General features: G+C 49.9%; 1 protein-coding gene across 9 annotated transcripts in view; it reads right to left on the bottom strand.

The window, feature by feature from the left end:
• CTBP2 (C-terminal binding protein 2) overlaps nt 1–14,330 on the bottom strand; it is a 124,647-nt gene that overhangs the window by 27,646 nt on the left and 82,671 nt on the right. Inside the window, exon 1 of one of the 9 annotated variants that reach the window (XM_035547528.2) lies at nt 10,044–11,706. The exons of 7 other annotated variants lie outside the window; for them this stretch is intronic. In XM_035547528.2, coding sequence (XP_035403421.1) covers nt 10,044–11,706 — 1,663 coding nt within the window. Of the gene's footprint in view, nt 1–8,513; nt 8,613–10,043; nt 11,707–14,330 lie in introns of those variants that run through there. One more of the 9 variants, XM_050711851.1, reaches the window with a different exon arrangement.

The following is a 14,330-nucleotide window of genomic DNA, read 5'->3' as shown; positions in this document are numbered from 1 at the left end:
CCGGGTTTGCTGTTCCAACACCGCTGCCACCGAGGACATAGCCCCACGGCTGTGTCCCCCTTCTGCAGCAAGTGGTCTCTGCACCGGAGACACGAGGGTGGGACTTCCCTTTGCAGTTCCCAGGACGAAGCCCATCTACTAACGGCTGCCAAGAGAGAAAACCCTCTTTCAGAACCAGCACGACTTCAAGTCTTATCTATTACAGACCTCCCAAATTCCCCCTCTTCCATGTGCCGCCTTAGGACAACAAGATAGTCAAACGGATCTGCTCTGGATTCATCTCCTGCACCTCTCACAACTGCAAATCCTTTAGGAGATGCTTTTTACTTCGTGAGGCACCACCCGTTTGTGACCCTGAGCGCCACCTTCCCTCTGACAAATACCTCTGTTTACAGCCTCGAATTTTGTAATATTGAGCCTCGAGAAATTCATTATCTCCACACACTCATGCCATGCCGATATTGTACAAATGCCGTTTCTCTTTCTCCTCCTCAGCTGCTACCATGATTCATGCTGCCGTTAGCTTTCCACAAGCGACCTGCTTTGGTTTATTGTAGCCCACATTGTCATTCGTCTTAAAATCAACCCAAAATATAGCCAGGCAGATAAGCCTGTTCTGTCGTCTTCTGCCACTTCTGGGGATCTTCCTCAAACCGTCAGCAAAACAGCCAGCTCTGCCCTTCCCACGGGACCCATCCCTCCTCCTCCAGGGAAGAGCCACTGCTCCAGGTCCACTACTTGCGCTTCTGCCACGGAGCAGCCAAGGAAGCTCCTTCTGTGCCTCCTGCCCCACAGGCCCGGCGAATCCAGCCCTGCTCCTTCTCAGAGGTCTGAGAGCCTTGGGCTTTTTTCCTTTTTGCTTTAATGACATCTGCTTCTGAAGCACTTTTGGTTTCAGTAGACCTGGGTGCTCTTTCCAGCCACCTTCCAGCTCTCCATCCCAGTGCTCCAGACTACGCTTAGTTAAAGCCTCAGTTTTTGCTCTTTGCACAGCTACCACTCAGCTGTGACCAGCGAAGCACGCATGGCAACCCAGTCGTTCTTAGTGGTTAAAAAGCCACAATAGATTATCAATCATTTTTGCACAGCACGCTGTCTAGAGCAGAGCACAGTGGGTCCACATCTAGGAATCATTTTCACCTTGTAAGTTAATTTTTTTTTTCTTGAGAGCATTGCAGTGAACTTGACAGGCTGGCTTAGCACTTCATTCACAGGAGCCGAGGCCAGCCTGGCACACCTGGGTTTGAGGTCGAGCAAAACAAAAAGCGTGGCAAGCAGCCTAATCGTAACGAGAACAGGAATATCAGGATTTCGGGTAAAACTGAAATATCAGACGCAAAGAACAGGGAAACATCCTATCACGTGCACGACTAACACACCTCCCAGTGGCAAGCATCCAAACCAGAACAATAGCTCTCAGCACACAGCCAGCACCACCCGGCCGAGCCAGGCTGACCACGCAAAGAGAGCCGAAAGGTGAGCAGGCAGCGGCGGTGCGCAACAGTCCTTGGGCTTCAATAATTCAACAGCATTTAATTCGCTGGTGGTGAGAAGGGTGGAGTTGTTTTTTTTTTTTTCCAAAGCATGACCTGCACGGATCTAGCACCTCCGTAAGGGACGTGCCAGCGGGTGGTGGGAGCACCAGGCCAAGTGGGGCCAGGAGCTGGCCGTGCGTGTCTGCAGGGGGTGGTGGGGTGGTGGAGGGAAGCTGGGGATGTGCCGCCACTCTGCAGGAGTTGTTTTAAGCTTGTGGAACCACACAGCTCTGGGAGAGGCTGCGTGTCACGCCACCAAACCATGGGCATCGTGCTGGGCAAACCCGCTGGCACCAAGCTCAGCACACGATCCACAGAAACCGAGATGGAGACAGGAATCCTCTGGCCAGGACGACGTGCAGCCTTCCATATTGCAGGAGTTTTTAATCACAAACTTCCCAGGGTTAGGTGGAACTCCTTTTCATGTGTTGCTTCAGACCATCGGTAACAGTTCCAGTGCTAATAACCTAACTCCTTAATGTACAGAGGAAAAACAGCACTTCATGAAATATTGATACACACTTGGAAATTTGACAATTATCTCCAGAGCTCCTCGGTAAAATCTGAAAGCAAATAAATAGCAAACATTTCCTGTACTCATTAAAATACTGAAAAACAGAGAAAGAAACCTACTCATTATCCATTTGACAAATATAACCTATTATTTTTAATAATGCACGGGCATTCAATGCACAAAATTTACAGCTTCTCTTGCTTAAAGAAACCATTGGTTTTGTAGACCTAATTTTAAGAAATGCAATAAAAGTAACTTATGTGGAGCTGATTGCGTTTGTAGGAGAGGGCAAAATCTTTCTTCTGTGGCAATCAATGGCAAAACTGCCATTTGTTCAGATGGAAGTACCACTTCACTCACTGCCCTGCTTTGGAAAATGCTTTTCTGGGAAGAAATTCTCAGAAAATTAGGAAAATATTAGAACAAACTCCATCGCTGCTCTCTCACCTCCTGTGTGCCCGTGAGACGGTACACAGGCTTGCCCTTTGGCCAAGGCACGCTGCAGGAGATGCTGCACCGTGGTGGGATGTGAGGGTGAACCGCAAGTCAGAGAACACCTCCAGTTGCTGAATAAATGAGGGCTGGAAGAGGAAAACTTCCAAAGCAGAGCACGACAGGTTGCTCAGCACTGCGCTGCACAGGTCTGGGCTTGGATGTTTCCTCCCTGAGTGCTGAGGAACCGAACCACGTCCACTGCAACAAGTCAGACGGGGACATTTCAGATCCCTAACCCAAATGTTTCAGCCTTTAAGCTAACAACCTGCACTCGTATTCAGGTCCACTGGACAGGAGCAAGAATTAAACAACAGGAAACTGGAGATCAGCAGGAACTGCAGCTCCTGCCAGGAGGGTGCAGAGCTGTGGTCAGGCTCTCCTGTTACTTCAGTGTCCCAACAGGACGGTCTAGACGCTGATAAGCCCTCTGCTGTCCATGAGAACATTCATTTAAAACTATAATAAAGCATTCGGAGGAAGGCGGACCACACAACAAACCACTGCATGTGTCATTTCTACTCCTGCTTTTTTCTCACTCTGTCGCTAACAGTGAGAGACCCCAAAAAGAGCTCAGACTATCACAAGAAAAGGCTGATAATCCACACCGTCAGTAAGAGGAGCGTGTAGGAGGCAGCTTGAAACTGCCCAGGGATTTGCAGCGTTAGAACGAGCGTCAGCAAACGTGCTGGGCTTAAAAAGACCGGCAAAGATGTCAGGGGTGCACCTTCAGGTGTCTGCAGCCCACAGTCCTGCAGCTCCTGATGCGGCTCCTCGGCACCCGTGGGTCCCACCTTCACGCCTGGAGCACACATCCCAAACGTTCCAACGGGACCTGTTCTTATTTTCTTCTTTCTTTTTTCTTTGAAAGTATATCCTAAATTATTACTTATCATGGTGTGTGCTGTCTGAGCAAAGTCCCTTCTGTTTATTTACTCACCAAGCCAGTACGACAGCCTCGGAAGTAACAAATTGCTTGATAACCAAACCAAACCACTCCTGGCACACGCTTCTGACTGCGCAGAAGTGCTGACCCAAATGGATAGTGACTAATATACTGATCATATTTTTGAGAGTTTTTCCTCCCATTTTCATCTGTGCATCTATCAGCATACATAAATAAAACACAGAATGCGTTCTTGGCTGTTTATGTCAGTATTTACCGAGGATCTTCACCAGCTCCAAGCATAAAGGTAAGCCCTACTGGTTTCCTTCTAACAGCAACAACAACCTGCTTATCTCTCAGGTTATGAAGCCTAAAGCACCTCCTTCGGGGGGAACTATGGCACTTTTGGGAGCTGTGAGAAGACCTTTTATTCGCACACTTCTCCCAGCCTCTCCTTGGCAGCCTCTGCCTTTCTATTCTCCCTCGGCCACCTCACGTTTGAGGTTAGGTCGAGGTCTTCCAGCCACCTGCAGCCTGGACCCAACACCCTGGGGAATCAGGGTGCAGCAGCCGAGCGGGGATGCTGTGCTGCACGGAAAGGGGCGCAGGGTGGCCCCACGCAGGCAGGGCTGGGGTCGCCTTCGGACGTGCCATGAGATCTGCGTTTAAGCCGATTGTTGGCCTCGACACCCCTCGCGTTGGGGGAGAGGGCGGAGGAAGGAAAGCCGGGCTCTAATCCGCTCCATCTGCTCTGCAGCAGCTAATTGGATTGGGAGTGCAGAAGGCAAGGCCCCCGGACGCGGCCCTGGCGGTCGTGCTGGCCAGGCACAGCCGCTCACAAACCTCCTGTTTGGTTGGACAAAGCTGCTCCAGTGCAGGGGGCGAGGGTCCTGCCTCGCTCGCTTCCAGGGCGCTCCTCTGGCCAAGCCCTTGCTGGGGATGCACGCGGCTGTCGTGAGGCTTGGCTGCCCAGCGCCGCTGCCACGGCTCTACCAGAGAGGTGAAACTAATGCTGCGTCGGAAAAACAACACGTGAAAGAGGCAGCAAGCAGCATTTCATCTCAACAAAGCACTGGGAACGGCAGACAAGAGATTATAAATTAGCTTTCTTTACCAAAAGCCACTGGAATGCTGTTAATGTCAGGTTTTATTTAGGTGCAGAAGTCAAAGGCTCGTCAGCCAGATGCTATACATAAACCTCACTAATATACGTCCTACGTCTGCAACATTTATTCTAAATCAGTGACTTAATGATTTTGGTCTTCTGCTTTTTAAGGATTCAGCTCAGCACCCACTTTCGCTTTTAAAAATAACAGAGAATTCAGTTGTGCGGCATTTTCATTAAGCTGCTCTGCAGCGTAATGCTGCGAGGAAGACAAGCAGAAGAAATATAAAAAATGTTTAATACAATAATGATCAGAAACCTTTAAAATTTTTTTCCCTCTGTGAACACTAAGTTTGTAGCTATGGAAACTACTTATGAGAAAGCTAAAAAAAAATGCCAGCAAGTAGAGTCCAAGAATGAGCTGGATATATGAAAATCCTAACGGTGATAGTGAACTCCAGGCACAGGGTAAAAGGGAAGTGTAAATTGAAGATGACAACACTTGTGTGTCTGAAAACATGTTCTCCTCTGTCAGGCCAAATTCATTTTTATTGCCACGGAACTCCAGTCAACGAATTGTACCTGGAATGAGTTTGACGCTTTATATTGCTTTTGATAAGACCATTATAAAAAGCACATTTCAACCTTTAGAAAAAATATTTTAAAAGTGCATTTTCTGCAACCAGTGAGTCCTGTGTGCATGTTGGCCAAGACAGCCCGTGTTTTATCAAGGTAGTTTCCAGCACCTCTCTCGCACCCCGTTCTTCAGCTCTTCGCCCTTCTAATGAGAGCAGCTCTGGTAATTTGGATGCGAAGACCCACGCGTGACACACATCTGCAGGCTCATCTGCCAAAAGGAGGCTGGTGAGAGTCTGTGCGTGCCCGTTACGCCGAGCCAGGTCTGTGTGAGCCTTTCCAAGGCTTTCCCAAACTCAGTGCGAGTTATTTCCACCTAGTAGCCATATCACGCTGCAGATCAGTGTCTCACAAACGAGGCGGTGACTGTCAGGACAGCAGACACGAGCAAGACATGTCTGCTTACTTCAATTAAATATTTTCATATGGAAGTTACAACCCCAGTTAAAACAATTAGCCCAGGGTTTTGCCAGTGCCTGCCATCCAGACGTACTTTACCTGGAGTACCGCACTAGCTGGGAATGGCTCCAAGGACTTGCTATGGTCTGTCAGGTCAATGTGCAAATTAAATCAGATTTATTCAGTACATGGAGCTCGCTTTGGTGCTGTTTCAGCCTGCATTGTTAATTGAGCTGCTTTACATGTATACATTGTGATTACATGCTACAGTCTGTATAGAAGATGTGGAGAAGAAAACCTGCAGCTGATTTCTGAACTGTCCGCTGTACGGTACATTGGGCAGGGAATAAACCAACATCAACAAATGCTCATGAAATTTACATTGTGTATGAAATATCACTGCTATACTCTCTCTGCCCATAAAAAGCTATTACAATTTCAACACGTTACTCTTAAAAGAATGGGCAAATTTAGCTCTTTTAACCCCCCTTGAACAACTGTCAAGATTCTTGCCCCTGCCTGTGCCCTCTCTGCTTCGGGGGTTGCCCAAAAGAAAGCTTCAGCCTGCAACTGATGCGTGGTTAACGCAATTTTTGTCTGTCACAGGGTGGAAAATGCCAATAAAAGCATCACCGTCAAGTGTTAAACAGTATAAGCAGAGCTAAGCTAATCACAGCAAAAGGCATTTCTTGCTGGGCTCTAAGCTGATAAAACAGAAGGTGAGTCCCCTTCGGACCGGGGAGAATTACTTGTGCAGGGAAGGCAGCTACCCTCAGCCTGACTTTCCCCGTGCAGGAAAAGGGCAGGATTTTGACCAAATCTTACCTGGCTTGGCAGCCAAGTAGCGTGACTTCGCCTTTATTACAGTAACTCCCTGACTTTATGGGGGCAGCCCCGCTCCTCACGCCTGTGCAGACACAGACAGCGTCCCCGCTCCGTGACCATCCGCTTTTGCATCTTCTTATGTGAACCAGAGTTTGAACAACCATCCAAGATGCACGTTTGCAATAAAAGACAGTTCCTTGCTGGAGCTCCCTAACTCCGACGCCAGGAACACAAATTGGACAGACTCCTCCTGAGGGAGAAGTGTAGGCTAGCTACAAAAGTACAAGACTTCTCATCAGTTAACTGCTTCAAGGCTGAAAAATTAGGTACAAAAATGTAAATCCAGTAATACAGTCAGAATAATAGCAAACATACTACGTTGAAAATGCAACATTTTGGAGAGGTGGCTCAAGCAATCTGAGCAGTGACCATTTAACGGTTTGCACTCACCATCTCTGCTGGCCTACAGGATTTATTTCCCTGCATTACCACCTACTCCGGCAGGAGACTGGCCACGAGCCCGCCCTGGCAGCAGCCCGCCGGCCAACACGGTTTTGTCACTCCAGCTTGGCAGCAGGGTTTTTTCCTGCTCGCCACCGAGGTGACTTGGTGTGTTCACTCCCCGCGATGCAGGGCATGGCAAGGCTGCAGGAGCAGCGGGCTGCGAGGGCGTTTCTCCCCCCGGGAGCCATTCCCCATGGCTCCACACACAAAATCTGGACGACACGAGGAGCAGCAGCTCTGCCAGCACCCCGGCGGGGGGGATGCCGGGATGGAGACGTCGCAGTCATCTCCTGCCGCCACTGCAACGTGCTGAGGGTGGTCATCCACCTTCATGCAATCCACCCAGGAAGGGCAATCCGTCTTGCTTTTCCTCAATAATTATTTCATCAATCCCTCAGATATTGCAGCACTAGGTCCCGTTGCTGATTTTCTCCTTACCTCCCCAAACCAGCGCGAGGGGCCTGTGCCCATGCTCCTGCCCAGGACGCGATCCCTGCCCTCGGATGCCCCGGGCAGCAGGAGCCGTGTCCCTGCCACACGTCCTCTGCCCAACCCCAAAGCAAGCAGCAGCTGTGCAGAATCCACACGGAGCGCCTCAAAGCTCGGCACAAAATCACGAACTTGGTATCTAGAAACACTCATTTGAAAAGACTACGATACATAGCCCAACAAGACTTTAAAAACAAAAAACCAAAACCCCACAAAATGATCTATTTTAAACTCCTATTCATATACCAAGCTTCAAAACATCAGTGGACTACAACAGACATTTTACAAGCCTCTGCTGACCGACCAGACATCAACCTACACCGACAGAAAATATTTGCAGCCATTTAGAGACAGAGTTTAACACTGAGCTTGCTTTCACCTTGTGACTCACGTATCCACTGCAAAGGGTACAGCCTGGAGAAGGCTCTTGGCTCCTAAAAATGCATCTTTTCTCCTCCTGCCGGTAAATACGATTTTCCTGGATTTAGTCAAGTTTCTGCCATCCGCTCAATGTTTTACAAACACGCTCGCATAATTGGAATGCTCGTTTATCACCTCGCGTGTAAGTGTGAACACTCCTTAGCAATGGTGTTCCTTAAAGAGTAATTCCTCAACACAGCTCCAACACCTAGAAACCGCCACGCCTTCCACTCCTAATCACAGCCCTTCGTTTGCAGCGGGTCTTACCTTGGCTTCTACTTCTAAAATATAGTTTAACGGGAAGGAAACCTCTCAGGCTATTTGGAAAATAAAAAGGGGAAATAAATAAAAATGAAGACAATTTTACAGGTCCTACTTCAGCTAAACCTTTCAGGGACTTCAATGAGAAGATAATCTTTCTGTGATTATGGCCAAACCCTCTCGTTGCTTAGCAACACATAATTAAGGAATATGTTTTCAGATCCGCTTTGCAAGCTGGCCATTATCAGATGAAATTACTGGAGCAACAAATGTCATCCTCATGCAAATGAGTTGGTTGTAGGGGGAAAAAAAAAAAAGAGGCTCGAGTAGTGAGAAAGAGCTCAGCAGCACAGAAACGCTGCCGGCTTCCTCTTGTTGCGCACCGGTAATTCTTTCCCAGAAAATGGCTAATATCGAGATTTTTAAGACAATAAGGTTTGCGTTTACCTACGAGACAAACGGCAGAGGGGTCTGATTGTCCTACCCGAGGAGGCTGCTCCCAATGCATGTGCCCCAGCGGTGCCTCGCGCCAGGGCGTTCACTGCGGCGGCACCGACCGCAAACAGACGACCAGCTCCGTGCTCCCCACGTTACGCCACTTCGTCTTTTTTTTTTTTTTTTTTTTTTTTTCCAGGCTTTGGGAAATTGTTTGTTTAAAAATACTGCCTGGGTGTACCACTTTCGCCTGTGATCCACGTCAACACAAAGCGCGTTGCCTAATATTTAAGTATTTTTTATAAATCAGCGCGCTGCACCAGCTGCATAAAGGATGCATAAGCATGAAGGAAATGGCATCCACTTTCTGGCTGTGTAATTATGGTGAGCTAGGGAAAGGGGTGCGCCAAACGTCTGCATTTTGACAACTTTATCATTTCCACTCACAAAATCATTCTTTATTTAGATTCCTGTGGAATGTCATCACCGGCTTGGCACCGTTTCTATGCCTATAAATGGTATACTTTTATTAAGGCTTTGTGCGTGTGCTCGTAGGTTACATTGCTCAAGGCTTGTTTGCATGGCAGTTCTGCTAAACTGCGCCGAGAGCAAATTCCCCGCTCGCGGACTCACTCCCGGGAAAAACATTTCGAGGGTTTCTCTGCGCATTTCTCAAGCAAGTCAAGCCACAAATGATTGGATTTTCCAAATTTCCTCTTACTGAGCAGCGTGTTTGTGGTGGCTCGTTTCTGCCGGGCTCGGGGCGTTATCAGCAGGGCACATCTCCCATGCGGAGGAGCTACGCCTGCCCAGACCATCCAGCCCCGTAGCTCAGCGGCGAGGGCCTGAGCGCTTCGGGAAAGGGAAGGGGAGGAGAGGAGCCACCATTCATTTTTATTGTTCCAGGGCTTAATGACAGGCTTTTAGTTTTAAGCATAGTCCTATTACTTTAACAGCTATATCGCTTCCCTTATAGGCATCTCTAGGAGGAAATCAGGGGTTTTATTTTATATGCCTGATAAAACAGCAAATTAATAATAAGAAGAAAAGACTTAGGTAATGGCCAAAGGTAAGTCGATTCTCGAATAACACCATTAGCTATCTGATGAATTTAGTCAAAACAATGCTAACCATTTCCTCCGAGGAACACATTTGTGCCTGATAACAGTGGTAAAAAGTCAATCTGCAGCAAACCCTGTAGTCCTAATTGCTCAGTGAGCACAGTATCTAATCTCCCATTCTCTACAAACAACAGGAACGCCAAGATTAACTGTGGAAGCATTATCTGACATACCGCTCACTTTTAACCGAAGTTAGCTAAGCAAATAAAATATTGAGAATTTAACTGCAGAGGGAGAACCAGCATCTTTAGCTCTGCGTAGCCCTACGCGAGGGCTCCTCTCTCCTTTTCTAAACAGGAGAGTGCCTAGTATTTTGGCACAAAACCCCGAATATATTTGCCTGCGCTTTTTTAGGGGTTCACGTAAGCAACAGCGAGGTGGTTCTAAACTACCGTATGGACAAAGACCCTTAGAGAATTACTTGGTTCGGGCGACGCCATCGTGGAGACAATGACGGGCGGCCCCGTGCGCCGGCTGAGCTTCGGGTACGGGGAGAGCTGAGCAGGGAACGTGGGTCCAGTGGGGGCCAGGCCGTCCCCTGGCGCGCCCGGCCGGCGGAGGAGCTGCGGGCTGCCGTGTGGGCTGGGGGCCGGCGAGGCCACCGTCCTCTCCCTCTTCATCAGCTCCATGGGCACGGTGTACGTGGTCAGGTACGCCGTTTTGGGGCTGGCGTGCGGGTTGGCCGTGGTCATCGGTGTGCCGGCGGGAGCGCAGTAGGTGGAGGCCGGCCGTGGGTGCACGTTGCAAGGCAGGGGGGTGTTGTATCCAGAACCAGGGAGGAATTGCGGCCCCTGCGGAGCACCAGCGGAGGCCGGGTAGGTGGTGGTCTCCAGCAGGTGCTGGGTCGGGGCGCTGGACGGCCTCCGGTGCATCTCCCCTGCCCTCGGGGAGGGCGGCTGCAGTGGAGGCTGTGGGGCTGTAGGGCCGTCAGCGGCCGGCCCCGAGGCGAGGGGCGCCCCGTAGTCACCCGTCAGCTCGCCACGGTGGCTGAAGCTGTTGGAGCGGGTCCTGGGGCGCAGCGCCCCGCTCCTCCGCTCCTGCCGCTGCAGCTGCATCTCCGCCTTGTAGTTGTGGGCGATGCGGGACAGCACGCGGGCCTGCCCCAGGTTGGGGGCCACCGACTTGATGTCGTTCTCCTCCATCATGGCGAGCAGGTTGGGCGAGTCGAAGCCCTGCTGCAGCAGGGCGGCGAAGGTGCTCTCCGAGACGCCCTCCGCACGCAGCAGCGCCACGAACTCGGGGTCGAAGCTCCTCTTCCCCTCCTGCCCGGGGAAAGCGGGCGGCACCGGCGGGTGGGACGGGGCCGCTGCCACCGCCTCATAGCTGTCGTAGGGTCCCTTGGTGCCCGTGCTCTCCCGGCCCGGCCCATAGCCGCTGCTGGGGTCCACCACCAGGCAGGTGGGGGCGGCCTGCCTGCCCCCCGACGGCTCGGGCGGCCGCTCTGCCCCATCGCCGTAGGCCGGCCGGCCAGGGAAGGCTGGGGGCTCCGCTGCGTACCGCAGGCCGGGGGGCTCCGTGCCGTACCGCGCTGGGGAGACGTCCCTGTTGCGCAGCCGCTGCCCGTCCAGTGCTTTGGGGTCCCTGTAGAGGCGGGCGGCCTCCGGGGGCACGGGCGGGCGGCCCGAGGCCGGGTCCCAGGACAGCCGGCTGCCCGGCACCCCGTATCCCGCCGGTGGCCGGCTCACCGCCTGGTAGCAGCGGGGGTCTTTGGGCGATCTAGCCGCCAGGGACGGGTCGCTGTAGTAATCCTGGGCGCCCCGGCCCGCCATGGCTGCCTGCCGGTCGCAGTAGGCGAAGTCGGGGACGGAGCCCTTCCTGAGGGGGCCCGGGGCGAAGGCGGCATCCTGGTAGGGGTACGCCTCTTGCTTCAGCTCCGCGCCGCCCTGCAAGATGATATCGTTGGCGCGGAGGCCCAGCGGCTCGTACCAGCCGCCCTCGCTGCCGCTGTAGGTCAGGGAGCTCCTGTGGCCCGGCAGCCTCTGGTACTCGAAGGCGTTCTCGCCCTCCCAGGCGCCCTCGTACCAGCCGGCGGCGTCCCAGCTCTGCGAGCGGCCGATGTTGGGGTGCTTGCTGGGGATGGGCATCGCCACGGCACCGCTTGCTCCCGCTGGGATGGAGAAGAGGAGGCGCCTTCCTTCTCACCGCTTCCCCGGCCAGCATCAAAACCAGACCGTGCCCGGCGTGAGCCCTCCCTTCACAAGCCCACCGGTGGTTTTATCTTTCCGAGCGTCGCCTGAATTATTAATTCTTCGAAACTTTAGCAGGCAAACCATACAGCAGCGCTGTAACCCGGCCTCTCTCCAGGCTGGCAGGAGGAAGGGCTTTCCGTGCAGAAGAGGGCTGCCACGCTCAGCCCAGATGCTTTATCCTCTGCCGCTCGGGACGGCGTGCTCACATGGACAACTGGCCGAGCAGTGCCGGGGATTAGGAGCTAAATAAAACTGCTAAAGCCTTCGCTCCATGTGACATCATTTCAGCCCGATGAAATCTCCTGCACCGACCCAGCCAGCAACCTCAAAGCAATTTCTCCCCCGGGAATTATTATATATATATAAATTTTTTTACATGTTGTTTTTTACACGTTTTTCATCTGTTTTGGTTGTCGCCTTCCTCCTAAGTTCACTGCTCCCATCCGCAGCAGCACCCAGCAGGAATCAGCAGTGAGATAACGAAACGTGCACGCACCCGCATGTCCCCACGCACACATACAAAAATAAAAAAGCAAGCTCCAGTGTCAGCTCAATCTTAATCCACCCTGATGAAATGCTAATCCACTGCACACAGCTAAGGACAAATTAAATGGGAGCAAGCAGGCAGGCCGAAAAAAAAAGGCCAGTGCTAGATACTGAGGAATACAAGAGCGATTAGCAATTAGTTAGGTATCTGTTTAACACTTTATGAATATTGTAATTTGCCTTGGAAATTACATTTTTTGTTGTAGTTTCAAATTAGCTATACTAACTAGGCTCCAAAAGGATCCTTTACATTATTATCATAATACACAAATCCTTTCATCATCCCAGGACAGAAAATTGTGGAAGTGTAATCTGGAATGTATAATTTTAAGACCCTACCAGAGGTCATGGGGAAGGAGGGGAGGATCAAAGGATCTAAACTCCGGTCCTACAAAGGAAAAATGAGTAGCAGACTTTTGCCTATTATCTCTGGTTTCCTTCAGAAAAAAATACATGTTTATGAGATGGAAAAACACTCAGAGACATCAGACAAAACTCAATTTGTTTCTAGCAGTCTTTCAATATTCATATGGATTAAGTTTTTTGTTTGTTTGTTTTTTGTTTTTACAGTTAGAGTAGGCAAAAGGATTTAGATGGAATCACAACACAGAAAATCATTATTTGGAAACATAATCAAAATTTCCATATATAGTTACCATTTTCAGAGGAGCTATTAAAATGGCTCCCCAAAACACCTATCTAAATTATCATGAGCTGCTTACGCTCAAAGATTCCTTTTCCTAGAACAATAGGTCAATCATTACTTATTTTGTTAATCATTGTGAGTGAAGCAACATTTTCCTTTTCTAATTAAAAAATTTAGAGGGAAACGATTTTGTCTTTCTCCGCTGCGGTAATAGATTTCTGCACCTCAAACGTGCACCTTCCAGGACAGACCTAGTAAAAGGGATAACAGTCACCTCTGGTCTGTTTGCAAGACAGCTTGTGCGTTTTTCACTGCTAATCCACAATAAATGTTTAGTGCGCTAGCCATCACATGATAGACTATTGTGCTATTATGATAGCTAAATCACTAATACAGCCTAATGCTTCTACTTGCCTATCATACTAATACCTCGGGGCTATATTTCTGACCCAAATACTGACAGGATCTTTGAGTAATCCCTAAATTTCTTTATTGCCGTAAATATTATAAATCCTCTTCAAACATTTTCTCCTCCAATTCCATCCCCAAGCACCACAGTCTTTAAAATTATGTTGGATATTACACAGACATGCAAAACATAGGCCCCCAAAGATTATTTATGCAATTCTCGGAGAATATCTGATTGGCATCATATTGAATTAACTAACAAACTTAAGGCACATTGGAAAATTTCTTCTTTTGTGAGATTCAAATTGGGAAGACACATTTGTGGCTTATAAATAAAGCAGAGAACATTTTAACAAACAAAAACATTTTATTACCACAACATTCTGGTAAAGACTGAAATGTATTCCCAAATGGATACAGAGAGATCCATGCCATTTGTTTGCTCTGAAGCAGCAGAAGAAAGCTACCAAAAATGTATACTCAAAAATAATAAAATGCTCGTCTATAGATCAGGGGCATCTTCCATCATTGTTTTCACAGAAATCAATAACGAACTTAGCCACCATGTTAAGCCCTGGTAGACAATGGGAAAAAACATGTCATAGAGAAATTAAATTCTGTAAGTGCTGATCCTGAACAACTGCACGGGAAGTCAGAAGGGAGCTCTGACTATTTACTGCCTCTTAAAAAGACAAATGCTTTGATAAAACCTTGGGTCCCTCGATGGACACGCAGAAGAGACTTTGTCCAACCCAACAGAGTGGTGACCTGTGGCCATGCCCTGCCCGGCTCAGCTCACACGGGGCTGAGCAGGAGCAGAAGACCCATCCTGGTCTCCCTTCGGCCCGGGTACGGAGCAGCTCGCACACCCACCCGAGCACCGGGGCACCAGCCGCTCCTGGCACAGGACCTGGGGCAC

This window comes from Cygnus atratus, chromosome 7 (genome assembly GCF_013377495.2).
Source record: "Cygnus atratus isolate AKBS03 ecotype Queensland, Australia chromosome 7, CAtr_DNAZoo_HiC_assembly, whole genome shotgun sequence".
NCBI lineage: Eukaryota > Metazoa > Chordata > Aves > Anseriformes > Anatidae > Cygnus > Cygnus atratus.
Note: the sequence above shows the minus strand (reverse complement) of the source record. Positions and strands in the feature narration are given on the sequence as shown.